The 26,774-nt window shown below is 41.6% G+C and overlaps 1 protein-coding gene across 8 annotated transcripts in view; it reads left to right on the top strand.

Moving 5' to 3' along the window:
- SMG7 (SMG7 nonsense mediated mRNA decay factor) overlaps positions 1 to 26,774 on the top strand; it is a 56,602-nt gene that overhangs the window by 15,507 nt on the left and 14,321 nt on the right. For 6 of the 8 annotated variants that reach the window (XM_071435974.1, XM_071435975.1, XM_071435977.1 and 3 more), the window contains exons 2-14: positions 10,725 to 10,756; positions 12,029 to 12,146; positions 13,159 to 13,291; positions 16,104 to 16,275; positions 17,080 to 17,151; positions 18,088 to 18,238; positions 18,562 to 18,697; positions 20,739 to 20,901; positions 21,988 to 22,144; positions 24,375 to 24,445; positions 24,609 to 24,669; positions 25,064 to 25,183; positions 25,407 to 25,842. In XM_071435974.1, coding sequence (XP_071292075.1) covers positions 10,725 to 10,756; positions 12,029 to 12,146; positions 13,159 to 13,291; positions 16,104 to 16,275; positions 17,080 to 17,151; positions 18,088 to 18,238; positions 18,562 to 18,697; positions 20,739 to 20,901; positions 21,988 to 22,144; positions 24,375 to 24,445; positions 24,609 to 24,669; positions 25,064 to 25,183; positions 25,407 to 25,842 — 1,822 coding nt within the window. The remainder of the gene's footprint in view (positions 1 to 10,724; positions 10,757 to 12,028; positions 12,147 to 13,158; positions 13,292 to 16,103; positions 16,276 to 17,079; positions 17,152 to 18,087; positions 18,239 to 18,561; positions 18,698 to 20,738; positions 20,902 to 21,987; positions 22,145 to 24,374; positions 24,446 to 24,608; positions 24,670 to 25,063; positions 25,184 to 25,406; positions 25,843 to 26,774) is intronic. The other 2 variants (XM_071435971.1, XM_071435973.1) reach the window with 1 other exon arrangement.

Here is a 26,774-nt window from a genome sequence, read left to right as displayed (position 1 = left end):
CCATTGATAGGTGTAATGTTGAACGTATATGTGAAATCTTTAACTAGAAAAGAAGTGATAAAATCCTTAATATGCATTGTTGACATACATCTGAATTATTACAGCAGGCCTTAATTTATGAGCATGTCTCACAGATTATGCCAGGGCATGAACGTCTGGCAGGTATTCCATCCAGCTTGAACATACCATGACTATTTCATTTAGAGATTTATTTTGTTTTGAGGTACATGGTAGGAGATATGGGGCTTGGGGCAAAGACATCTGTAGGGGATTGTGGCTTGCTCTGACTTCAGCTGGAGTACTTGTTTTCTGGGTTTGATATCAAGGACTAACATAATCTTTAATGCTTAAAAGTACCCAGAATAATATTTCCAGTGTGTTTCTAATGAAGATGTCAAGTGCTTGCTGATGCTGCTGGTGTGACTACAGACTATTTTGGTCCCTTCCATCATAGGTGGCCAGTGAGAAGTCAGCACTAAAAAAAGTGCTGTGTCTGCCTGTGACATTATGTTATGTGCTAAGGATTTGGGGATACTCATTCAAGATCAGTTAGAATTCTGTACTCTTTGATTAAAGATGGTTACCAAAATGTATCTTCTGTCCTGCATAACCGATCGTGTTAATTCCTGAAATAATTATTTGAGAATTGCTATGCTGGAGCATTAGGTGATGTGGGTCAAGTGTTTTGTCTTCAGGAAGGACAGATCCAAAAGACATGAAGATCTTTGGGCCTTTAAGGACTCAGGTGCTGGAAATTTTTTGTGTATAATGGGAAATGCTCTTGGACATTTTGATTTCAGATTTGGTATTAAAGCAGCATGATTCACCTCACTTCCCTGCTTTATTGTCAAATGCTGAAGCACAGTGCCAAAATTATTCTATTTTCAAACTTGTTTTGGACATGCTGGTATACTACACAAAACAAATGACTATGAAATCCCTCTATAGTTGATTGCAAAGTGAAATGCACAGGCTGCATTGGTTTGTGCAGCCTGAGTAACACACAAATGCTGAGTTAATAGCTGGTAACTATGTAGTCACATGTTGAATCTTTTGATGGCATTGTCTCTTCTTGCTTAATGTGCCTCAGATTCAGGGAATGTCTCCTCTGAGTGAGGGACAGTCACTACCCTTCCCCATGTTGCAGAACTAGCAGTGAGTTGAGCAAGGCTGGTGATTTTTGCTCTGGGATTTGGTGGTAGGAAGGAAGTGAAGTGGGTGAACCCAAGGCACGCAGCAGTTCCTGAAGGCAAGGCATAATGCCACGTGGGAAAGGTTTGGCAGTGTCTGGGGTGCTGCTTTGGGCTATGGAGGTGACTTGGGACAACTTTAAAAACAAGCAACCTAATGATTGTCAGAAATAACATCAGGGTGATGGAATGGGCTATATGACTTTTTGAGGGCCTTTCTAGGCTTATGATTTGATCTTCAGGTGGGATGTGTTAATCCATTGCTGTGGAGCCTTTTCCTCAACCTTTGCAGGAGATAATGAGGTCTGGTCTGACTGCTGAAAGGGAGACTGCAGTCTGGGAAACTGCATTCATGTTATTCTTTTCTACAGTTTATGTTTAGTAAAGGTCTGCTAAACCCCCACGTTTTTCCATATATGATTCATAAAGCAGATACTGATTTGTAGTCAGCTAAACATCATGTGGACTTTTCTGACATAGAACTAGAATGGACTCTGTCTTTAGGTCTTAAGATTTAAATTTGAAATAATTTTTTGTTTTTTAATAAATATATTTAGGCCTCGCAAGTAGATTTAACCTTGGGAGTTGTAAATTTACTCAGATGCTTGCTCCTAACCAATCCATTAGTTTTCAAAACAGGAAAGGAGGTTACTGGTTAACTGGGAGCACCTGGCAGCATTCAGTGGAGCAGTGGTGGCAGCAGATCCTGTTCAGAGGCAGTTTGGGCCTGCTGGAGCAGAGCTACACAGGTCAGCTGGACTTGGGCCATGGAGCTGCATCTCTTCAACCAGGCTGGATTTCCTCCAGACCTGTTGGTGTTTGATGGGCCCCAAAAGCTTCAAGGTGCACCTTTCCTGGAGAGGACATTGTTGTATCCAGTATCTTGTACACAGTCGTGTATCCATCTGCTTCCCTCCTTCTGTGCTAATAACATTTGCTAGATCTGAGCTGGTTGGACTGGTCATAGGTTTCCCCTTCAGCTGAACACAGAACAGAGTAACTTCCCAATTTCCAGGAGTACCATGTGTTTTGGTGATGGATTTGGGTATTGTAGGCAGCAGCCCTTCTGGATGAGCCACTCCTGAACTGAGGAGAACCAACAGTAGAGGACTGCAGGTGAGTTTTGTGTTGCTAAGCCAGAAATTATTTGAATATTCTCTACTTGGAAAGTAAGTTTATCTCAGAACAGCATTGCCTATGTGTTTCTGATAGAGAATGGGGAGCAGCTAATGAGACTCCTGTAAATGATTGGCAATGATGTACTGAGTACCCATTTAATTATCATAAATGGAGGGTATAATATTCTCCCTGACTGGTGTTCAGCCTTCTGCTGTTACTGTGCTTTCAGAGTATGGTTTGCATGTAATTTCAAGATGGAGAATTGAAAATAATTTCTAAGATGCAGCTTGCAATTAGGATCATATCCAGATGTAATCAGGGTGTGTTTTTGTCAAGGCTTGTGTGTACCATGTGGTGTCCTTTCAAACCTCTTAATAATGAAAAGCTTTTTAAAACTTTTGGGTATGTCATGTTTGTGCATAGATGTGTGTTTTGTGTGATGTTGATGTGATTGGGAGTTTATAAAATAAATGGGATTGACAAAAACAGTTTACAGTTATTGAATGACCTCAATATTTAAATATCAATAATTTTTCTTTAAGGCTTATGTTTTGGAAGGCCTTGACTGTCTGGGCATAGATCTTAGTGTAAGGACTTGGAGAGCACATGTTAAAAACACTGAACTCCACTGTACCCATCATAGCTAACCTGCTACAAACACAGTATGAGGTATTACTTGTGCTTTATTTCTGCCACCTCTGATGGTACCATCTAATGGATTTGCTCTTTATCCATCTGCTGCTTAGCAATGAAGACAGTATCTCAAATTCCCAGTAACTGACTCCTCTTAAATCACAGAATCACAGAATTTCTAGGTTGGAAGAGACCCTTAAGATCATCGAGTTCTAACACCTCAAGTAGATCATGGCACCAAGTGCCACATCCACTCTTTTTTTAAACATATTGAGGGATGGTGACTCCACCACCTCCCTGGGTAGATGATTCCAGTATTTGACCACTCTTTCTGTGAAAAACTTCCTCCTTAATTCTAGCCTGTATCTCCCTTGGTGCTTCCCCAAAGTTCCTTGTTGTGGGTAGTGAGGGAGCAGAGCTTTGTTTTGGTGTCTAACTTCCTTTAAGGGAGAGGGCTGTCAATGGCTGAGAGGATTGGAGGGCAATCTTGAAGTTTTTGTGCACTTGTACCTTTAAGATTGCCTTAGTTTTGAGAAAATCTGTTTATCCAAGATAAAGATTGGAGGAGATACACAGATGGATTATGTATTTGATCTTAAATGTTTTGCCTTTCACTTGTTCTCAGGTCAGCTGCAAAGCTGACATATTGTCAGCCAGTGTAGTAAATGTGGTACTGTATGGATGTGCCAGGGTATTCCACAAAAGTATTACTTTTTTACTGTTTGATATTAAAAGTTTTCTTTTGAAGGTATTCCTTAACATGAAAATATATCAATGTCTTGAATCACCACACATATTAAGTATTCATTTATTATTTCCTGAGCACGCCTTTTTATAGCTAATAAATTCTCATTACTGTTACTAAACCAGAAGTTTTCTATACTGAAAATAGTGTCAGGGTTACCTATGGAGCTACACTGTCAGGTCCTGGAAGGTAAACAAGTTAAAGGTGACTGGAGTTTTTGTGCTTTTCTTTGTTGGGCAGCATCCATTTAGAGGTTATTTTTATCCCTGCTGTCTTTAATAAAATTCCACATAACTAGTAGGTCAAGATGCCAGGTTTAAAGAACAGCATAGTCAGTATTTTTTAAAAATTACTATGGAAACACAACTGAGCTTTCCTGAGCTAGTCCTAACATTACATTTATTGCCAGCTGTTCTTGCTTGGATTGGAAAATACGGGTTGTTGGGTATATAGTTTTCAGGTTACTCTCCTGGCATAAATTCTGGAGTTCTGTGGAACAGATGGAGGCATATTGCTGATCCTGAATGGCTGGACCCCATTTCTGAGGTATTTAGCTCATGTTCTGACTCCAGCTTGTGTAAGGAGGGGGAGAGTCCAGTAGAGGCAGTGGAATGCCAGAAGCCTGAGCAGTGTAGGAGGTTTGTATTTCCCTCTCTGTAGATTAAATCAGAGATTAAGAACACATTAACTTTCCTTACAAGTGCTTTTACCTTTGGGGCACATCGTTTTAAAATCTTGAGACAAAGAAACTGACTTCCCTGAAACTGGAGGAAGAAAATGAGTTTGAGTGAAGCTGACTGCAAGGGTACTTCTACCCTTATCCAAGGAGGAGGAATGTCAGCTCTGATCAAACCTGGAAAGAGTTGCTTTTGGTGGTTCTGTTTTGAGGATGATTATTATGACTTGCTTCTAATAGAGAAGAAGGAGGGAAGATGGGATTAAGGAAAACCGTGCTCTGTGTCCCCATTTCTTGACATCCTCCTCAGCTACAGTGAGAACACAAAAGGAATAGAGCAGGATTCCCTGTGGGGAGGTTTGTATTCAGGTGGTGATTGCTTTGCTTTAATATCTGCTTGCAGAAGTGTAGGTTTTTGTTTTTACTGGTGATGAAGTTCTTGTTTCTGTGGCTTTGATCTACAGCTATAATCTGATTAAACTGCAGGTCAAGGAAATTAGCTATACCCTGGCTTCAGCTGCCTGTAAGAGGAATAATAAGATTTAAACTACTTAGCACATAAAATTGACAGTAAGATGATTCTGTTAAAGGTGTTTTTCATTAGTGTGTGTTAGCAGTGGCCTTCCAAGGCACATGGGAACATTTAATTCCATGACCCACAGGCTGAAGATCTCTTGGTACCTCAGTAAGAGCTGACATCACTCAAACCTGCCAGCTCCCAAAGCAAGCAATCCCAGAACTTTGTGCAAACTATGGTCCTTTAAGTTAGGTGGCAACACTTGAAAGTTTGGAACAGTAAGAACTTGTTCTATAGAAGTAAAGCTGTTAACAGTGCATGTCTGATGTATGAGTAGGTAGAGTCTTTACACAAATTAATAAGTAAAATCATTGTTGGATGCCATGTACCCCTGCAAAATCCTGATTCCATGCATTTGCCCTTTCAGGAAAAGGTATGTGGGAGCTGTTGTCTGAAGCCTGTTGTATTCAGGTGATGTTGAATTAATGGGTGGAGGAAAAATAAAAGCTGAAGTTTACCCACAAGTTTGCTATTACTATACTTCAGGCATAACCATCTAGGTTTGTGCACAATCCTAAGATTGCTGTCAAAATATTTCCTTGTGACAGGTCATAGTTAGAGATACAGTAACTGTCTACAAAACAGTTTAGGGAAGTCAGAGTTATGTCTGAGAACTCAACCTTTAGCAAAGTGTACCAATTGTAAAGGATTAGTAGCCAGAGAGTCTCTAAAAATTCTAAAGAAAGCTTTCAGTTTTAGCAAATGTTAGTGGTAACTCTTAGGAATTGAAGGAAAAATACTTATTTTCCAAAAAACTGTCAACCATTTGTATCAGCAAGTTTTCCTCACATCTGAAGTGCCAAACTCCAGATGTGAATGATGTCCTGGATACAGTGCTTGGGGGCTTCTGAACAATCAATCTCCCCTAAATATGCTGTGGAATATTCAGTGCCCATGCTGTTAGTGTTTCCTACTGCTTCCACCTGCCCTGAATCAGCATGGGTATGCTTAAATACAGACAAATAAAGAAAAAAACCCCACTGAGTGTTAAAACTATTATAAATTTTTGTTGAAGATAACTGTTATTTTGAGGAAAATCTAAAATGGCAGGTTGTTGCTTTGAAGTTCCTTCTGCTGTGACCCTTGCCAGACATTGAAATAATGACATTTAAATATTGTTTGACTTGTAGTATGCTAGTATAGAAAATTTACCTTTTCTACCCAAAATGAAACATGCCATATATTTATTCTATATATTCTCTGTGTTTTTCTATTCCCTTTCAGAAGAATTAAAGCTTTCTGGCAGTGCCCTTTATGAGCCTTGGGATCCGTCACCTCCTGCTAGGGCACATCAGGCTGCAGGTGCTTTTCATTGTGGTACAGTACCTCCAGGAAAGAGAACTGCAGGAGTGTGAATTTCTGCTTGGAGTGAAACTCCTGACCACTTAATGTTTTTTAGATTTTAGTCATGAGATTGGATTCTGATGGCTTTTATAAGCCCAGCTGCCTGGATTCATTGCCCATTTTAGTCATGTAAATCCTCAATTCCTTATTGGGGGTTGTGTTACTGTTATTTGATGAGAGAACTGATACAGCTGATACAGCTTAGGGCTGTCAGGGGAAAACCAGGTGGAGTTCCCCTTCAGGAAGGGTGAAAGCAGTGTGGTGTTCTTGTTGGCTTTGTGAGATCTGGGGTTTTCCATGTTTTTTGTAGAACTTGTCATGCCCCAGCAGATCATGCCTGGCGGATCCTCGCTGTGAAAATGAGAGAGGTGTGGTGTAAGTGAGGCTTGACTTGCAAAAAATAGAGGATGGTAGCTGGGTAACACAAAACTGCTGCTTTGAGAAGTTTGGCTTAATTTCATTGGCTGATCTGTGCTTGATAATGAAGCTTGTTAGCAGACCCCTGCTTCTGTGGAATGGATATGGCCCTATTAGAGATGCAGGGTGGTGTATGCAGAACTGAAAATTTGTGATTGAGTGCTTGAATTATAGCTGAACTGAAGGCAGATATTGGAACAGAAATGAGTTCTTTTGGGGACAATGGTAAAATAGATCCATTTGTTCAGTGATATGCAAATAGAGTTGGAAGTCAGATGGCAACAAGAGGAAAACTTGAATAGAATAGTTAATCAAAGAGGCTCTATGATCTTTTCTTCATGATTTTAACATCAAATTAAGCAAACTTGCTCTAGTGTTAAAGAGAAGGTATGACTGCATGATCTTTTGATGTATGTTTCAGTGTGATGGGGTAAACACTTCAAAATATCTATATGGGAGAGACATCCCAATGTTTGTGGGATTTTCTTTCTGTACTGCTTACCAGCTTAAGGGAAACAACTTGTTTTCTTATTCTGACTTGGAAAACTTAATTGATCAAGAATGGTAAAAACCTGGAAGAGGGAAAATGAAATGTGTCTTTTTTGTCTTCCTTTGCCAAGTCCAGTGGTTCATTCCACATTAAATGTAGCCTCTGAGTTCCAGCAAAACAGAACTTTATATACTCTCAGGTTCTTAAGAGAAGTTTCTTTTGTCTCCTGTGGGAACTTAAATTTTTATTTATCTTATACCTTTAGAACCTCAACTGATAGTCCTGACTACTGTGTTTTAAAGTTTTGAAGCTTTTCAATTTTATGAATAAAACGAAAATTCCTTTAGCTATCAAACATTTTTACTGAATTGGATGGGAGGCTGTTGTATTTTAGTTTAAAGTTTGACTAAAGCACAGAGCTGAATCTACATATTTGGTTAGGAAATAATAAAGAGTAGCTGTTACAATATATCAAGGTGGTATGTGGAAATACTTGAAATGTAATTTTTTTTGAACTATGGTTTGGATCAAAAAAAAAAACAGCTTAGGGAAGCTTGACTGAACTGCTGAGTCCAACTGGGCAAGGAAGTACCTGAGAATATTCTTGCAATGATACAGTGTGTAAACAAGCCCTACCAGGTTTTCTAGTAGGCAATCTTTTTTGCCCCAGAATGAGTCATTCTAATGTAAATTCAATATGAGGAGGTGCAATAAAATATATGGCCAGAAAAGCTTGTTAAAAATGCTGGGTGATAGGAGCCATTGGCACTGTGAGAAACTCCTATCAGTTTTTACCACTGAAATCCAGCTGGTGCCCACTAGGAGTCCCTGAGCACCAGCAAAGGCCCATTGTAAAGTTTATTTAATGAACAGGCAGTGCATTTTCTCTCTATACTCTCTCTCTTGCTGCTAATATTTTGTCACTGATGCAGAACAAGTTTTGTACCCAGGCTGCCCCCTCTTATCCTGGCTTAGAATGCAGCTATTTGAAACAACTGTTTCTAGGTGGAAATGAGAAGCAGCATACTAATGTTAGCTCAACTCTCCTAATTTCTTTGGAGTGTAGGAAGTATTGAAATAATTTCTATACATTTTATTAAAAATGACAGTGACAATCTCTTCAGTATTGCTTGTTGCAATTTTATAAATTCTACAAGGCAGTCTGTGTTATGGCTGGTGAAGCAATTGGTGCTAAAGTCTCTTGTTCTGTGAGACCATGAGTCTTTTCTTCCAAAATAAACTGTTTTTAAGTAACTCTTTTTGGTAGAAGCTCGGGTCTAGTCAAATGATTAGGTCTGTGCATTCACAGAGTCTGTCAGCAGTTGCACTGATGTAGAGGCTCAGGCTCTCTTCACCAGAATTCTCCAGGCAGCAGTGAGGGCAAAATTCTGGGGGAAAAAAGATGCTTTTACAGTCCCCCTTTTAAAGATTAGACTTAGTGGAAGGTAGTTCTGCACAAGTAATTTCCAGAGGAACAGTTCTTGGCTTTTAAAGGGCAGAGCCTTTGTACCTGGAAGAGAATTCTGGGCTGGTGTCTGTGGGCACAGTCCTGCGTGTCCTGCTGGGGCTGAGCCTCTCAGCATTTGTGGCTTTGGCAGCACAGATTGTGTTCTCAGCTCAGACGAGACCTTCACAGCACTGGAAGATGTTTGAAGCGTGAGCCAGACTGTAGGAACTTGGCTGGCTGCTCAGAAAAGTGAGATTCCAGCACCTGAGCAAGTCAGCTTTTCCTTGGGAGCAGTGGCATTGCTGGCTGCCAGCATCAGAGCTCTGCCTCAGCCCTGTGCCTGACCAGACTTGCAGGTCAGCAGTGCAGGGGCTGCTGGGGCACAGCCTGCACAGGAGATGCTGTCCCTCCTTGTGTGTTCTTGGCTCCCTGGGGGCAGGATCTGCTCATTCCCATCCTGCTGGCTGCAGCCACAGAGAGCCATCACTTAGGTGTCTTTTGTTACCTCTGTGTGGCTGAGGAAGAAATGTTTCTTGGGCTTTCAGCTTTCTCCTGATACAGTAGCTAAAATTTGCATTGCTTGTCTCTGTTGTCTCTTCTTTCAGACAATTGAAAGATGTTGTCTTAAAGGCATTACATGGATCAGGTGAGGAACATACAGGTTCACTTCTGGTATCAGTTAAGATGTTCTTGACTTTTGTTCCTGACAATTAAAGCTCTTGGGGCATGCCATTGCTTTTCAGATGGAGGTGGCTATGGTGAGCTGTTATAGATAATGCTTGCATTTAATCAAAGAAATTTTGCAAAGGAACTTAACAATTTACATGTTCCTAATGTATATCCTCTTCTGATACCTTTTTAGTTCTCATGTGGACCTCAAAACCTTCCCTATAATTTATGGCTAGTAGGTAGATCCCAGAACAAACTGAAAAACTGTTTACAGTCACCACAACTTCCCATTGGCAAGAGAAAGTATATGCTGATTTCTGCAGCCCCTTTAGGAATTAGGTGGTGCTTTCTCCTGGCTCTCCATTCTTTTCCAAGCTGGCATCTGACATTCATGTTAGGCAAGTAGGTATATCTTCCAGCTGTGTTTGTTTTTAGTTTTTTTCTGAGGCAGGTGAAGGGAGCATTTCATATGCTGGGAGGATTCCATGTCCAGTGTGGAAAGCTTGCACTCTCCAAATCTGCATCACCACCTGAGTGCATCAGGAGCAGAGGGACATGTCTGATCCAAAGCCAGCCCAAGCAGGCAGCCTCGTGTCCCCTCTGCCAGCCCTGGGTGAATTGTGTCCATCAGGCAGGCCAGCAGGGCTGCTCCTTGCAGCTTTATGTACTGCTGACACAGTGCTTAGCTGTAGCACCCCCATTGCCTGCTCCAGCCAGACACTGGCCATTCAGAAATATTTATTTATTGAGGGCTGCCCCAGTGTTCCTGGTTTTGGGAAGCTATTTGCCAGCCTTCACCAGCAGTTGGGATTTGCAGAGGATGCTCAGTGAAGGAGTTATAGGTAGTCACCTGTAGTTGCCATTCTTTCTGTGTGTACTGTGTAGTTTTTTTCCTTGGAAACCTGATCAAAGCATTATTTTAGGGATGCAGTTCAAGGAAAAGAGGCAACTGGGGAAGCCATGCTCTTATCCCATCTCCCTTGTGCAGCATGGGGCCAGGAGGGCTGTACTGAGGTGCTGACAGACACTGATGGGAGTTGGTGTTGCTCTGACTCTGTTGGCTCCTGCATTTCACGTGTGACAACTTAAAGTTGATAAAAATGTCCCAGGCAAATATCACTAACGTTGGCAGGACCCTGCTGCCATATAAAGCTGAAAATATAAACCATAATGTAAGCATTATTAGTTTGTATTTGTTCAGAAGGAGGCATAAGCAGGGAAAAGTGAACAGTTGACTGCAGTTATGGGATGAACTAAAAACAGTCATGCTGTTGAACCAACAGTAGCTCAAATCCTGCATGGGGTGAACTAGAGCAGAGTTGTAAGCAGATTCACCATTGCATGAATTATGCTTTGGCATAATTCAGTTATTTCGATCTTTCTCTTTCTAATTTATTGTCCTTTTGCTTTCTTACAGGCAGGCAGAAGTCCTGAAGGCTGACATGACAGGTAATTGCCTTTATTATACAGTTTATATAGCTTATTAATAATATTTGATTCCTGGTTTTGTTTTCCTTTTGTGTTTCTTTTGCTTAGCATTCCTAAGAATTTTCTGGAAAGTGTGTGACCTTATGTTAAAGGCTTGTCCTCTGTATATAAATAAATAAATAGTATTTTAACAGCTGTGCCCCTTTGGCCTGTGCCTAATACATATTTTTGAAGTTGACTTTGGATGTTCTAAACATTTGGAGATGAAGGTTTCATGTCTCTACCACTCTCTGAGACCTGAGACTCCTGGCCAGACCAGCACAGGAACTGCTGTACTTGGGATTAGCCAGGATTTGGGTGATTTTAAGGAACCTGGATGAGGAAATGCTGATCTGAGCATTACCACATGTTGTGAAAGTGCAGCCCTAGATGCAGTGAAATGCTGTGAGCTGTGATTTAAGGTATATATGTTAATGGGAAATGGAAATGGTTTATATTAATGAATCAGCCCTGCAGTAGAAGTAGCTTTTCTCATGAACCTTTGCTCAGCTGTGCTTGCCACCTGGGTGTAGTTAAAGTAGCAGGCTGGTGTAGTCCCCATAGGACTATTAAAACCACCTGGCTGCACCTAACCCAACAGGAGTGGCTCCACCATCACTATCAGGATGGTTTCCCTGGGGTGAGGCCCATCCCTTGTGCTCCTGCAGCTCCAGCCCAGGTGGTTGTGGAAGCCAGGGGAAATTGGACTCTGTAACTCAATAGCAGGGAGCAGTGTTTGCACTCACCCTCTGGGATGGGGAGCAGGTAGCTACTGAAGAGTTAGAAAATGGCAAGCACACAGCAGTACTTGCCCACAGTGTTCTTTAAGCAACACCAAGTGTGTCCATGCACTGTCCTGTTTTGCATCCCTCCATGGATTTATTGTCTGCTAATTATTTTTTGGCTACGCTGGAAATTTTTCTAAATTCATCCAGTGGCAAGAAATTCTGCTGTTTGATAACTTATGGAGAGCCACATCCTCCTACCTGTTTTGTTTTTTAACTTGCCAGCTGCTAACTTTGTTCACATCTAGTTCTGGAGTTGTAGGAGACAACATCATCAGTTAAGCAGTGAGCCCTTAACCCCTCTGTGGTTCTTGTATTTCACTATTTTGAGGAAATTGATAAAAGCAGGTTTTTGGTGGTGTGTATCTAACACTGAGCTCTATTCTTTCATTTGGTAAATGACTGAAAAATCAGATTAACTCCATAAATTTGTGTGACTTTGGGCTTTTTTCCCTTTCTTGTTGCTCAGATTCAAAGCTGGGTCCAGCAGAAGTCTGGACATCCAGACAGGCTCTACAGGACTTATATCAAAAAATGCTAGTGACTGATTTGGAATACGCTTTAGATAAAAAAGTGGAGCAGGACCTGTAAGTACCTCACTGAATTTGTGTGTTTGTATGTGATCTGGGCTGGGCAGCAGGAAACCCTGAGACTTCCAGAAAAGCAGTTGTATCCTATGGAATGGTTTTCTTATTTCCTTTAAAATGAGAGCTGTGCTGTGGGTGAAACGTGAGAATGCACTGCAGAGCTGATACAGAACATTCAGTAGGTTAGTGTTTTGCCTCTGGCAATTCAGAGGCAGCCATGTCATGCAGGACTGGGTTTTGGAGAGCCAGGTGGAGGCAGAGAAGCTAAGGAGCACCAGTCTGCTCTGCTCTCAGGGGAGGGCTGAAGTCTGCATTTTCCTGAAAGGAGGAAATTTACCTGATGTAATCACCTGGAGCTTTGAGCAAGGTCTAACAGGAGCTGCTGAAAACCAGTTTTAAGCCCTGTGAGGTAGAGCTGGGCAGAGGGAGGAATAATCAGGGTTGCTCATGGGGTTAATTAATGGGTTGCTCATGACACCTTGCAAATCAGGGTAAGATCCAGCTGGGTTTTCTCCATGCCCTGAATCCATTCCCTGTTATTTAAGGTGTAGACATGGGTTGTAGTAAGTTTAGTTAACAGAAGCATGTGGTTCTTTCAGCATTGAGGGAAACCAGATGAGTTGGCTGGCTGAGTTCTCCTCTCCAGGCTTCCAGTTACTGAATGATTTTTAAACCTCATTTCTGTACCCCACACCTTGTTTTAGGGAGGGAATTCTCTGCTGCCTAAAATAGAACAATTGCCAACAAATATTAATGATGTTTGCATTAGCCATATACATATATACACGTGTATGTTAGCTATATGTATATATATCAGGATCTGTTTCCCTAGATATGAGAGGTGAGCAAAGGTGGTTATTCCATATTTAACATTTTTCTCATCTGAATGTTGCTTGAATTTGAATATTCTTCATGTCTGATGCTATGTAATTAAACAGTTCTTTCCTGTTATTTATGCCATCTGCATAAGACACTTCCAAAGTAAAAAGATAAATGCTTCTTTTATTTTCAGTTGGAATCATGCCTTTAAAAATCAGATCACAACACTCCAGGGTCAGGCGAAAAACAGAGCAAATCCAAATCGGAGCGAAGTTCAGGCGAACCTTTCTCTGTTTTTAGAGGCAGCTAGTGGCTTCTACACACAGGTGAGTTGCACAAAGTGGAGGATGGGTGGAGGATCAGTTTTAGGTGGGTAAAATCTTTTCTTTGCCCTTAGCTTAGGAAACTGCTGCTGTATTGGATTGAGCAGTGCACCTTGCTAGCCATGGTGCTCTCAGCAGGAGATGTCTGCAGAGCTGGTGATGGGCTTTCTTTTGATCAATCTGGAACTTTTTTGAACTTTTGTGCATCTGGTAGTTGTTTTTGGTGCAGTTTAGGTTCCTTTCTAATAGAATCTGCTTTAACACCTAAATCCCACTGTTTTGGGTAAGGTCAAAGGTCCATTTCTTACTGTGCTCTGCTGTGCCTGCTCAGAGCAATCATAAAGCAGCAGGAAAGGGTAGTATGATGCTTTGCACTGTCTCTGCCTTCTTGAACTACTGCAGTTCTTGCAACTGCATCTGTTGCCTTCTTGAGCTACCACCTGTGTGAGTCCTCTGACTATTAGAAGGTCTAGCCTTCACTGGCTCTCCAGTCCCTCTTAAAGCCATTTACTCTGTCTCTGCAGTGACCTGTGGTGAGGAATTTTGTCTTTTAATTGTAATGTCTTACAGAAATGACAACACAAAAAACCTCGAGCCCAGCAGATGAGTTAGTTGATGTGCTCTTAGTACTTTTTTCCTGCTGTTTCTCTAAAAATTCCCATTTGGCTTCTCATTCCTATATATGTTTGTGGGCCATTGCCTTCATTCCTTTTCATTTGCTGTATAGTGAAGGATAAGCAAGGATAATCAGTTTATTCTTGGATTAAGTTACTCAGGAACAGAAATATGTGCAGAAAATGCAGATGCACAGGATGTGTGTGATGGCCTAATGTTTTGTTCTTTGCCTCTTCCTTGTGACTCCTAACACCAATGATGAGCATTGAGGTGTAAGTCTTCATTTTCGACAACAATTAGAATAATTAGTTTACTTCTAGGAACTTTTCTTCCCCTGAAGCAAAACTGTATTGAGTGCTCCTGGGCCAACAATCTTTTGCAGGGTTTTCAGTTAATTGCCAAAGGAGTGTGATTCCTATTCATATACTTATTTCTCACTGACATTTTTTTGCCTACACTCTTTCCTATGTTAGATTTCATTAGATTTAAACTATAGAGAATAAGAGTCAGTGTATGAGAATGGCCTTAGTAAAGATAACTTGCCTTTCTTTCCTTTTTCCCCTCATTTGGTGTCTGCTTCAACAACACTGTGGTTGCTGAATCCTCTCTCAGTGTTCAGAGTAAACTTTGTCATGGCTGATTTACACTGTCTTCAGCTTACAGCACTCACAGTAGATCATTTGTACTGTATCATTTCCTACTTGGATTCCAGACATCTGCCATGCCAACCCAGGGTACCCTTGTGGCTACCCTTTTTTCCCCCTTCAGCATTGATTTTTTGTAAAGCTGCTTGTTGGAAGTAGCCAGTTTCACAAGCTGTCATGGTTGCCAAGGGCGTTCTACCTCTACACTGTTTGTCTTGCAAAAACCTTGTTCTTTCCTGCAGTGGATCAGGGAATTTACTCTTTCTGAGCTTGACACTACAGACTGGGTCATCTTTCTCTGTTTGCTGTGATGTTAATTACATTTTCAGCCTAAAGCCTTGGCTCAGCCAAGGTACCTGTTCTCCAGCTGTGAGGCTTCCCCAAGTGACATCTTTGAACAAGAGCATGAATTTTCTTAATTTGGCATCTTTGAAGATGTCAAGATGCTCTCTTTTATCCAGCTTTCATCTGTGAGATCGCTCTTGTTTAGGAATTTTTTTGTGTACTGTATAAAGACAGAGGCAAAGGGGTGTGAGGTGTAACACAAACCTCTTTCTGCAGCAAGCAAAAGCATCATGTCACATCTTGCTGATAGAGTATGTGTTTCTGTCAGCCATGGGCTTTCTCTGTGCCTTTATCTGGAAGTACAACCCTCCTGCAGGTCTGTTTTATTTGGAGACTGAGCATGTTCCCAGCTGGGAGAAAGTCTGTCACTTCTTACCTGCATTTTTTACCCTAGAACTCAGTCCAACAAACACTCTTCACTCTCTGGTTGCCATTTGCAGAGTATTTGCTGGAGTCCGTTAGGAAAAACTTTAAAAGCACTAATTAGAATGGCAGAGTTGAGGCTTTCTTTCAATCAGCTTTTGAAATATTTGATCAAGTAGCTGATGCCTTTTTCCTTGAAAGAGTCTCAGTGTTGGCTTAGTGCAAATATTTGCTGACACCTCAGTCCCTGAACTGTTAGTATTGCCTTGTGTTGCTTATCAACTTGGTTATGTTCCAGCTTCTTTCGAAAGTTAAAATTGGAATAGTTTCTTTCTAAAGTTGAAGTTGGATTTCTTATGTTGGAACAAGCTGCTTTGAAGGGTGAGGGATGTTCCTTTCTAATATTTTCAGAGAACAGTGTCACTTCTTGAAGGTATAAAACCCACTGTGTTCCTCTTGAGCGTCCTACTGAAAAAACAAAACAAAAAGATAAAACCATAAAACCCACCAATATCTGTAGACCTCCCATAGTCAGTCTCCACTGATAAATCCTTGGTGATTTAAATATCATGAGGATTGAGTTGCTTACTGGTTTGGGATGCAGAGCTTCTTCTTACTGGGCAGATGAACACAGTGGACACAATGGAAGTCAATGAATTCCATATGGAGAATGTATAAATGTGAGTGTATACTCACTTTTAGTAACTTGAGCTTGTTCACCCCAAATATGTTTGGCTCATCTGTGGTGAGCACACACCTCTGAGTGGCGCTCTGTTGGTTTAGTGACTTGTTTTGATGCCTTTCCAATGGCTGGCTGGAGCTGCCACTGACCCAGGCCGTTTTTGCAGTTACTCCAGGAATTGTGCACAGTTTTTAACGTGGACCTGCCGTGCCGTGTGAAGTCTTCCCAGCTGGGGATCATTAGCAATAAACAGACGCACACCAGCGCCATCGTGAAGCCGCAGTCCAGCTCCTGCTCCTACATCTGCCAGCACTGCCTTGTCCACCTGGGAGATATTGGTGAGCTTCAGAAGGGAAGGGCTGGGACGTGGAGTTCTGTCTGTGTTCAGCTTCTAGAGAGGGATCTCCGTGTGTTCCACTTCAGCAGCTAGTTTCTGATTGTGCCTGTGGTGATTGCAGCACGGGGAAGGACCTGGAAAGAAACTCTGTTCAGACTTATCTAGTGTTTGTTACACATTAACACATGGAGACAGTTAATCACTGGCTTGCTAGTGATCTGCTAGCGTCTGTCTCCTAGCATTTTAATCATGTTCTAGCTGGTAGGCACAGGAAAGTGCTGAAACTGGTAACTATTACAAAAGCTTGTTGCAGCAGGCTAGCACACTTCTCCATTCCAGAACACTAATATCTTATGTTCAAGGGCACCAGTTAGAAATCCAATCTTTCATAAATGGGGTTTCTTTCTTGCATTAAGTTCAACAGGTTTATTTCTTTCTTGATTTGAGTAAAACTTGGTGTTGTAGAAAGTTCTCTTTTCACAGGAATTTGCAGTTGCTTTTTGAACAACCTATAAATAGATCTAGTTGGTGGTTGTGCAAAGAGGGATGAAAAATACTTTTAGCTCTCTGTATGTGGTATTCTTGGTACTGTTGTCCATAAGACAGTCTTAGGTCTGAGGCAAAACAGTCACCTCAGAATTGAATGTGTCAAATCTTGGTGCTGTTTGGTGTAATTGCTCATTCTTCTGATGCTTATTTCTGAAATACTAGTGAAATGCTCTTCAGGTAAGTTGCATTTTATGGAAGTAACTGCAGGGGACTGGAATTTTGTGCCTCAACTTGGGTTTTTTTGCTGTTTTCTTAGCTCGCTATAGGAATCAGACCAGCCAGGCAGAGTCTTACTATAGACATGCAGCTCAGCTTGTCCCTTCTAATGGTGAGTCTGGGATACCTTTCCAGTTCATAATTCCAAAGGAAGATTTGGGGTATTGTTTTCTTCTGTGGCAGTTGAAAACCTGGGCTTTTATATGAATATTCCTCTCCAAACCATAGAACCATGTCTCACATGTCAGTAAATCATTTAGATAATGGTTATTTGCATGATCCGTGTTGCTTCCTTTTGTGCAGGTTTAGAAACAAGGGAAGTAATACACAGCTTTACTCCAAGGCTTCACTACTGCTGTACTCCTACATTCATACATTATAAAGTACAATTAATGAAAACTTGCTTTACACCAGCATTGGTTTTTTTTTTTTTCTTTTATTGTTCATTCCGTGCCAATTTATAGTTTCTGATAGGAGTTAATGAGTTCTTTAGTTCAGGGATCTAGCTTTTGAGCTATTGTCTTCCAGTGGCCCAAAATGTAGGGATGGTGATAGAAGGATAAGTCACTTTTGAGCTGGGCTGCTGAAACTAGTAATCAAATTTTTTAACCAGTTGCATTCTAACTGACCAAAACAAAAACTCAGCCCCCTGAAACAAACAACCAAACAAAATCAGAGACCCCCATACCCAATCCTTCTCCTTCCAAAGTAAAAAATAAAAAAAAAAAGGCAACAAAACAGACAAACAAAAACCCACAACCAAAAACACCAAACCCCAAAACAAAAATCTAGCAACAAAGGCAACACAAGCAAACAAAACAAACAGACAAAACCCTCCAAACAGCTGATGCACCACAAATTTAGAAGCTTTTTCACTGGAGTAGTTCAGATCTGAGGCTGGGGTGGAAGGGTCAGCAGGTGCATCTAAGCCTTGCCTGTTGAAGAACTGAGGACTTTATGCTCCCTTTCCAGATGACCACATGTACTCTGAAATCTAGCATGTTTCCCCAGGACAACTTGTTGGACAGCTTGTCCTTTTCTCCCTTAGGTCAGCCTTATAATCAGTTGGCTATCCTAGCTTCCTCCAAAGGAGACCACTTGACCACAATTTTCTACTACTGCAGAAGCATTGCTGTGAAGTTTCCTTTCCCAGCTGCCTCCACTAACCTACAAAAAGCACTTTCTAAAGCACTGGAAAGGTGAGACTAAGTAAATTATTGCCACTCAGGTAAGTTGGAAGATATTTCTTCTAAAAGTACCTGCCTTGCTAGAAGTTATTCATATTTGGCAGTGGAATAGAAATCCCTCAGCCCTTGTCCAGTCAGAGCATCCTCAGAGGTGCATGGAAAAAAGAATGTGATGCTCCTGACTGTGATTAGTGAATGCAGGAAATAAGCATCTTGTGCCAACACAAAAAGTAGCTTTGCAGGATATTCCTCCCTCATTTTGGAGTAATTCTGTGGTTATGTGCAGCTGTGTGTAATTCCAAAGACTGAATCAGGTGTGTCTGTTCTAAATGCAGTCGTGATGAGGTGAAGACTCGATGGAGCGTGTCTGACTTCATCAAGGCATTTATTAAATTTCATGGCCATGTGTACCTGAGTAAGAGCTTGGAGAAGCTGAGCCCTCTTCGAGAAAAGCTGGAAGAACAGTTCAAGGTTAGTTCTAACAACGTATTAATTAGTATATTGAGTATATTTTTAGCAGCTGAGTTCAGAAATTACAGTTCAGTAATCATTCTTTCACATGATAAAATACAGGAAGTTCAAGTAGCCAGTTAGGGAAGGTTTGCATTGCAGCTAACATTGTATAGTTCTGGTAACTTCTGCCAAATTAGGGATTTTCCCCATTTGACACATGGTCCATTGTTGGTGGAGATACAGGAGAAATCAGTGACCACTGTTGATTCTCTGCTCTTCAACCTGCATAATTCTTGGATACCTGTGAGAAGGACTTGATCAATCTGTGGAGTCTTGGCTTGGTGGCCTGAGGAATTTAGAGAGCTTCATGTTTTGGATGTTTATCATTCACTCCCAGTGGTTATTAAGGCTGCTTTTAATCTGCCTTGGGAAACCTGCCTCTCCTGTTAACAGTTTGCCCTTGAAAAGTGCCCCATACAACGTTACTTTGTGCAGACTAGAACTATGCTGAACATGTTTTCCATGGAAAATCCAGGAGTCCCATTGATTACATACCCAGCTCATTATGTTGGACAGAATAGCCAAGATCAAAACAAAAGAATTTTGTAAGGTATTTATGCAAAGTAGTATAGTTTCAGAGAGAACATAGTGTCAACTGGTAAATGCCTTTTGGAAACTGCTCTGCTTCAGCTTCCTAATTTGTGGAAAAGCATCAGGGAGGATGAATATGTTCAGCAGAGCAGTGGATGCTTTTCAAAAATAGGAAAGGGGAATGTGGTCTGAGCAATATAAAAATCACAAATGTTCTTTACAGTCCTTTTATACTTTTTTGTCTTGAATTGTGCTGCTACAGTTAGGTTCACACTGTCTTTAAAATAAATTTAAAAATCCACAGAATTTCCTATGAATTGGCTACTCCAACCCTGGCAGTTTATGTTGTTTCAACATGAAATAATTGTATCTCTCTTTCCATGTGTGATGCTGGCTGTTGAAAAAGTACTGCTTTTTCCATAGTGCTTATAATCAATAATTATGAGCATTGCTGAGGCATGTGGAACAGTCTTCATTTTCTGGACTGATCCAGAGTGTTAAAACAGCTAATTGAGCCCTGCTTTGCTGCTTAGGTTACCTTTTTTGTTTATATTATGCAACACAAGGTAATTTATCAAAGAGTAACTCTTCTGGCTTCACCAAGTTGAATGTTGATGTGAAGTTGGCTGTATGGTAGTGAATTAGTTTAACTTTGTGGCTCATTTTAATTCTGATGAGGGCAGTTGCAGGGTTGGGAGCGTTCAGCCAGGCCCTGGGTGCTGCTGCTGGCAGCTCTGCTAGTCTCAGTTGTCAGGTGTACAATGCTGGTGCTTCATGCCCTAAATCAGAGTGTCAAGGGAGAATGTGGAGCTTAAACCTTTTCCTGATGCTTACACTAGTTAATCTAGCTGATTCCCTGATTGTTGTGTCTGAAGATACGTTGGCTGAGATTTAGGATAGCTCTTTTTTTTCACCTAAAAAGCCTTGAGGTCTCTTTTCCTGTCCTGGGGAAGGTGTCTTTTTTAGCATAGTTACTGAAAGACATTTGTAAATAGCTCTCTCTATTTTAGTCCACAGAGGCGTTTTGTGACCCATGAAGTCAGGTGTGGAATTAGTCTTTAATGCATAACCATGCAGTAGTTAAATTTTCCTGGGGTGTTTTTTTAAAATGTCACCTTCTCCATGCTGGTTCTTTGAAAGGCAGAGAAACCCAGTGGATCTATGGGCCTTTGCAGTGTTGTCTGTGCACATTCCAAGTTGCACTTGGTCTTGAAGAGAACCATATGCAAAGGGGATGTTGATTTGTTGTGTGTCTGAGCTGGTGTGCAAGCAAAAACCTTGTGCTTAACAGTGGGGTCCTCCTGGGAAGCCCAGTGCTGTGCTGCGAGGGATGACCTGAAAATAAAATCCAGAATAAATGTCGTGTAAGAGCAGAAACATTAGTCAAGCAGTGAAGGAGCACCTACCAGTCCTTTCAAGCATGTGTTTTGCCATCTAAAAATATGTCCACCCTGTGTGCTTGTTGCAGAGGTTGTTGTTCCAGAAGGCCTTCAACTCTCAGCAGTTAGTCCATATTACTGTGATCAACCTGTTCCAGCTGCACCACCTGCGAGACTTCAGCAATGAAACAGAGCAGCACAGCTACAGCCAGGATGAGCAGCTCTGCTGGACACAGCTCCTGGCTCTCTTCAGTAAGTGTGGGAGCTAATTGATTTTTGGAGTTCTCTTGATTTTAATGTGGAATCCATTAGTAATTTCCTGTCAGGATCCAGCTTAATGGCTGGCTGAGGTAAGTGCTGAGAATAGACATTAGGGAGAAAGTTGTGAGAGATGATGGTCACACAGGATCATTTCTGCCAGCAGTGCTGACTAACACTGGATTTCTGTGTCCAGACTTACTCTGTTTGAAGCTTTACAGAACTCTGCATCATTTTTCTGGTTCTGAAAGAGCATTTTAACTTGGGTGCAAAACTGGATCCAGCTTGGCAGTGAGTAGTACCCCTCTTGGGGGCTGCTCCCCACTTGGCTGCATACAGTTGGAGTTGCTTTGAATGGAACTGGTTCTGATTCAACAGGGCTGCAGTTCAAGTTGAGTCAACCAGGACCTCAGCTACTTCTTTGCCTTTGGTAATATCAACTAGGAGATAAGTAAAAGTGCAGAGCATTTTAGATTCTGGCCACATAATGCTGATTTGCTTAACATAATAGAGCCTGTTGTCAGCTTGGCCTTGTTTGTCAACACCTACATTTCTGAATAGCTGGATTTCTCCAAATTCCAGCCTGGAGTTGATTCTGAAGGCACCATGGCCACACAGGTGTGGTTACTCTTTCTCAGCTTCTGTGCTCTCAGGGGTCTGGGCTGGGTGCCTGCCTGCAGAGCTTCAGTGCATTTGTGTGCCTGCTGGTTGAAGTGAATAAAGTGCAGGTAGGTAGTTGAGTTGATAATTTCTGATAAATAGGTGAGTGACTGTTTTGGCACTGGGCTTGTCTCAGCTGATTTTTTTAACTTGCCAAAACAACTTGCCATGACAGTTGAAGAGATATAAACATCAAGATTCTGCTCCATAGTAGAAAACTTTTAAAAAGCCCTGTGTTATGATCTGTTGGTGGACTGTTTAAGATGAGGTAGCTGGGCTGCCTTGGTCTAAAGCACTAGCTCTTAGAATAGGGGTTTATGGAGTGGATATGTTTGATTAAGTTATTTGGTCAACTTTGAAGTGTCATTCCCACATAATGGAGTTTTTTTCTTTTGTTTTTTCCTCTTACTCTGTTTCTAGTGTCATTTCTTGGAGTTCTGTGCAAGTGTCCTTTACAAAATGACTACCAGGAGGACTCTGGGGCTGCATATCCTCTTCCAGCTGTGAAGGTTTCGATGGACTGGCTGAAACTTAGGCCCAGTGTTTTCCAGGAGGCAGTGGTTGATGAGAGACGGTAGTGAGTGTTAATCTTTCTCTTGTTACATTTTGTTGCATGAAGGTCCTAATTACTGTTGGTCCACAAATTTGTCATGGGAAAAGTGATCATACAACTCATCATTACAGATACCAAAATGATAGAAAGTGTATGTGCTAAAAGGTTCATAAAGCAAAACATGAGATTTGTTGGTTACGTGAGCAAATTGATTATTTTGTCTTTAGGTTTCCTGTAAGTTTTTTACAATTGGGGGATCTATTTTATAATGTCCAGTTTGAGCATAATTACTGAGTGTTCCTGTAGTCTTATCTAATATAATGATTTCTCAGATTACTGGGGGAAGTGGCAGGAGAATACTTGCCTTAATTTTATGCACTAAACCATCACTTGGGCAGTGTTGGAATGTAGTCACCTAGGAGTTAAATTCAGTTTAGTAGAGGGGCTCTTTAAATGTCAGTGCAGGCCTAACTGTTCTGGACTGGAAAAATCTGGAAAAATCTGTTGCTCTGATTTTTCACTGTTGCCACTAATCTCATAAATTAAGGCTTGAATTGCTCAAAACTCGCAATTTTTTAAATAGTCTGTTAACTTTTCATGAATTACTGTAATTCAATAAAGTGTTTCTGTAAGGTGGTTCTTAGGATTGGAGTGACTGTTACTGGTGCAGCTGGATGAGTATTGTTCCTGAGATGAGCTCTCCAAGGAAAGCAGTGTGATGCATGGGGAACAGGGGTGCCTACATCTTTGGCTTGTAAAATAAGAAACAAAAAGCCCTGTGGAGTTTTGGGAGCTTAAATCACAGAATTCCTAAAGGCAAGATGAAGGAAAAGAGTTCAGATGTGGTTTTGAGATGGTGATAACTATTGTCATTCACACATCCTGAAGGAAGACCTATGCATGTATTTTAGTAGGCAAGACACCTGCTTGATATCAAGTAGTCTCTGCAGAGAGGACATGCAGGTAGTAATTCATGGAGTAAATGGCTTTAAGCTGAAAGAGGGCAGATTTAGATTGGTTAGAAAGAAATCCTTCCCTGTGAGGGCAGTGAGGCCCTGGCCCAGCTTGCTCAGAGAAGCTGTGTCTGTCCCATCCCTAGAAGTGTCCCAAGCCAAGCTGGATGGGGCTTGGAGCAACCTTGGGGTGGTGGAAGGTGTTCCTACCCATGGCACAGGGTGGGAGGTCCCTTCCAGCCCAAACCATTCTGGGATTCTCTGAAGGAACCCATTTTCTGGATAACATATTATTGATTTGCTTGCCTTATTGAAGATATCTGGGGTGTTTTTTCCTTCTTTTGTTCCTTGTCAGTCATGGGAAGGAGCTGTTGCTCAGTGTAGTGTAGAGAATAACCATGAAGATCATGCTGTCTATGCCTGCAGCCATGCAGGAGAGCAGCTGAGGGTGTGCAGTGCTGTTGGAGGCACGGTGCATTCTCCAGGCTCTGTGCTGGATGATGGCTGGAAGCCTTGCTGTGGAGGACACATTCATTTCTCCTACCCTGAGCACAGTGGGCATCCTGAAATAGTTTTCTATTGTTTGTGGTGCCCATCAGTAAAGCAGAAGGATTTTTGGACTTTTTGAGTGGGAGCTTTTAGCAAAGCAGTCTGGTGGTAGCAGTTAAACCTTAACACAATGATCAGTGTGATTTTAAAATTGTTTGCTCCAGGGCCTTTGGGAAGAATTTCCAATCATTGCTTGTTACAGGTATTGTGAGAGCTAGGCAGGGGACTGCAAGTTCACCTCTAGTTTAATGGTCTTGCTTGGTGCAGCCCTTGCTTAGAGTCTCTTCCCTTGGTGGTAAATGCTCCAGCACTACAGTGCAGTGGTGTTGTTCACAGAGCAGAAGTGCTTCTGCACAGCTGGGACTTGATAAATTCCTTTGCTGCCTAAACTGATTCATTGACTATGCCTTGAGAGCCATCAGCTTTGGACTGCAAAGCATGAATTGCAATCAGGTGTTTGCAGCACTTGCTAATACTCTAGGTTTATCTGGTTAAATTCACAAAAGGCTCTCTGGCCTGCTGTCTGTGCTGTGAGAGCTTGGCTTCCTTGGGAACTTCAGGTTGGTTTTTTAGTAATAGTAATTCTTTCAATAAAGTGGTCTTTTAACTGACTCTTTGCAAGAAACTTTTCTTGGGAATCAGAGGATTAATGTAAATTGTGATGTTAACACCATTCAGTGTTTTTTGGTAAAGCAAACGCATCCCATGTTATGCAGTTTTCACTCAGGGTTTGCCTGTTTTCTAATTTTTAGCATATGGCCCTGGCTGATCTCTCTTCTAAATAGTTTCCAGCCTCATGAAGAAGATCTATCCAGTAATAATGGTAAGGACACTTAGTCTGTGCTCTAAAGAACTGTGAAAACCAATGTTTTTCCTGCTGATGTGGGGAGTTACAGTTGAAGAGCAAATAAGGAGCAAATAAGCAATAAGATACTGTGTTCAATGCTTTCATGCTTTCCTTATGCTGTTTACTGTCTATTTGCCAGCAACCCCGCTTCCAGAAGAATTTGAGTTGCAAGGATTCCTGGCTCTGAGGCCCTCGTTCAGGTGGGTGACAGCTGAAGGGTCCTGCACCCTTGCTGATGTCACAACTTCTGCAGGCATTGACCTGTTCCATACAATATCTTATCTATGTCTGTTTACTGCTGTATAGATTGGTGTTGGTCTCTTCAAAATAACTGCAATGGATGATGTAGCCCTAAGAAATTCTTGAGGTTATAATATTGCTCATGACCCTGCTGAACCTCTTTAATGTAGATACATCTTACCAGATGAGAATTACATGTGTAAATCAGACACCTCTTAACAGCCATGTTTTGAATAATATCTGGTGAAAGTTCAGAGCTTTTCATAGAGCAATGCTGACACGTATTTCTAGAAAAATAGGATATTGCAGAGGGTAATTGTGTAATTAATATTCCCTCTTCTGCTTCAATACTAGGAACTTGGATTTTTCCAAAGGCCACCAGGCAATTACAGGGGATAAAGAGGGGCAGCAACGTCGGATACGGCAGCAGCGCCTGATCTTCACAGGCAAATGGATTGCTGATAACCAGCCAAGGTAATTGCAAGTACTCAGTGTTTCCCATGCTGCTGGAAGCTGAGGTGACACAGGAGCCAGTGTGGAGTGTTATTTTTCTCTCTGTTCAACACAGCAGTTAGCTGAAATGTGAGCACAAGATGCTGACAGCACTAATAATATGTTCTGTGGGTCAGCATGCTATTCCTTCACAGAGTAATGTAGTGTATGTACTTGCTTTTTAATTCCTTGCTGTCTTTTTCAGGTTGATTCAATGTGAAAATGAGGTAGGAAAGCTCTTGTTTGTGACAGAAATCCCAGAGCTCTTACTGGAGGACCCTAGTGAAGCCAAAGAGAGTCTCACCTTGCAGGAGACATCCATGGTGGAGCCACTGTGTGCCGATGGGAGCCCTGGACTCAAATCAGTGCTGTCCTCTGGCAGAAGCCTGAGCAACAGCTGTGATGCAGGAGAAAAACCCATGGTCACCTTCAAAGAGAATATCAAGCCCCGGGAGATGAACAGAGAGCAAGGGCGCATCTACCCCCCAAAGGACATAGCAAGGGAGAGACGGGACTTTAGCAAAGGAATAGTGGCAAATAAGAATGATGGGAAGAAGGATAACAATAAAAGGAAGAACGAGACCAAGAAATGTGGCTTGGATAAGATGCAGGAAGCAGGAAAGCAGAATGTGGCAGTTCAGGTAAGCCTTCAGCTCAGAGGGATACTGTGCCTGAGACAGTGCCATGTTGTGTCAGGGCAGTCTCTGCTTGTGTAGAGTATGGTACAGCTGAGGTCTTGCTGTGGGCCCTGCAGCTAATGCTCAATAATATAAAATATTTCTACCTCAAAGATCAGGTGATGGTTGTCTTAGCATCTCTTTGCTTTTCCTTGATGCTATCTTAAAAAAGGAGGAAGAGGGAGAAAAATAGTGCAATGAGAGGTGCTATAACTGTCCTAAAAGATAGATTTCTGCCCATTCCACAAATTATTTAGGCCACCAAGGCAGCTCACGTCACCAGGTCATAGTCATGCGCTTGCTATTCTGGGGTCTGTTGTGAAGGAACTGGGTACTCTGCATTTTCACTTCAGTTGACTGGTGCACATTCAACAAACTGAACATGTCACAAAAGCAGCAAATTGTATATATGTGGAGTAAGAGCCTCTGTAATGTGAGTGCAACCAAGTGTCTGTCAAAGTAAAGAAAGCCACTGTGCTCTTAAATCATCAATCTGTGCTGAGGCACTTGGTCAAAATGGTTTGGTTTTGGCTGCTCTTTTACCAGTTGTATTTTTTAGAGGCATGCTTTTTTATCTATTTATTTGAGCATTACATATGAAATATATCAAGTAAACAGTGAATTTGCTGGTCTGCCTTCCACCAAGTCATAGTAAATGAGGGTAGAGAGTGTCAGGGCTGATCTGATCTGTACCTGGACAATTTGGCTGTATCTCAGGTCATTCCCTGATAATAACTGGAACCATTCAATGATAGTGATGGAGATTTCTGTTATTTCCCTAGAGAAACTGTTAGTTCTTCACTGTTCTTGTAAGTGGAAATTATTTCCTGATGCACCTTATGTCCCTTGCCTCTGTGTAAGCCCATTACTGCTGCCCAAGACAGGTCTGCAGAATA

Source organism: Agelaius tricolor, unplaced genomic scaffold (assembly GCF_023055355.1).
Source record: "Agelaius tricolor isolate 1412-34295 unplaced genomic scaffold, bAgeTri1.0.p SCAF_11, whole genome shotgun sequence".
NCBI classification, from domain to species: Eukaryota; Metazoa; Chordata; class Aves; order Passeriformes; family Icteridae; genus Agelaius; species Agelaius tricolor.
The sequence above is the reverse complement of the archived record's forward strand: the minus strand, read 5'-3'. Positions and strand labels throughout refer to the sequence as shown.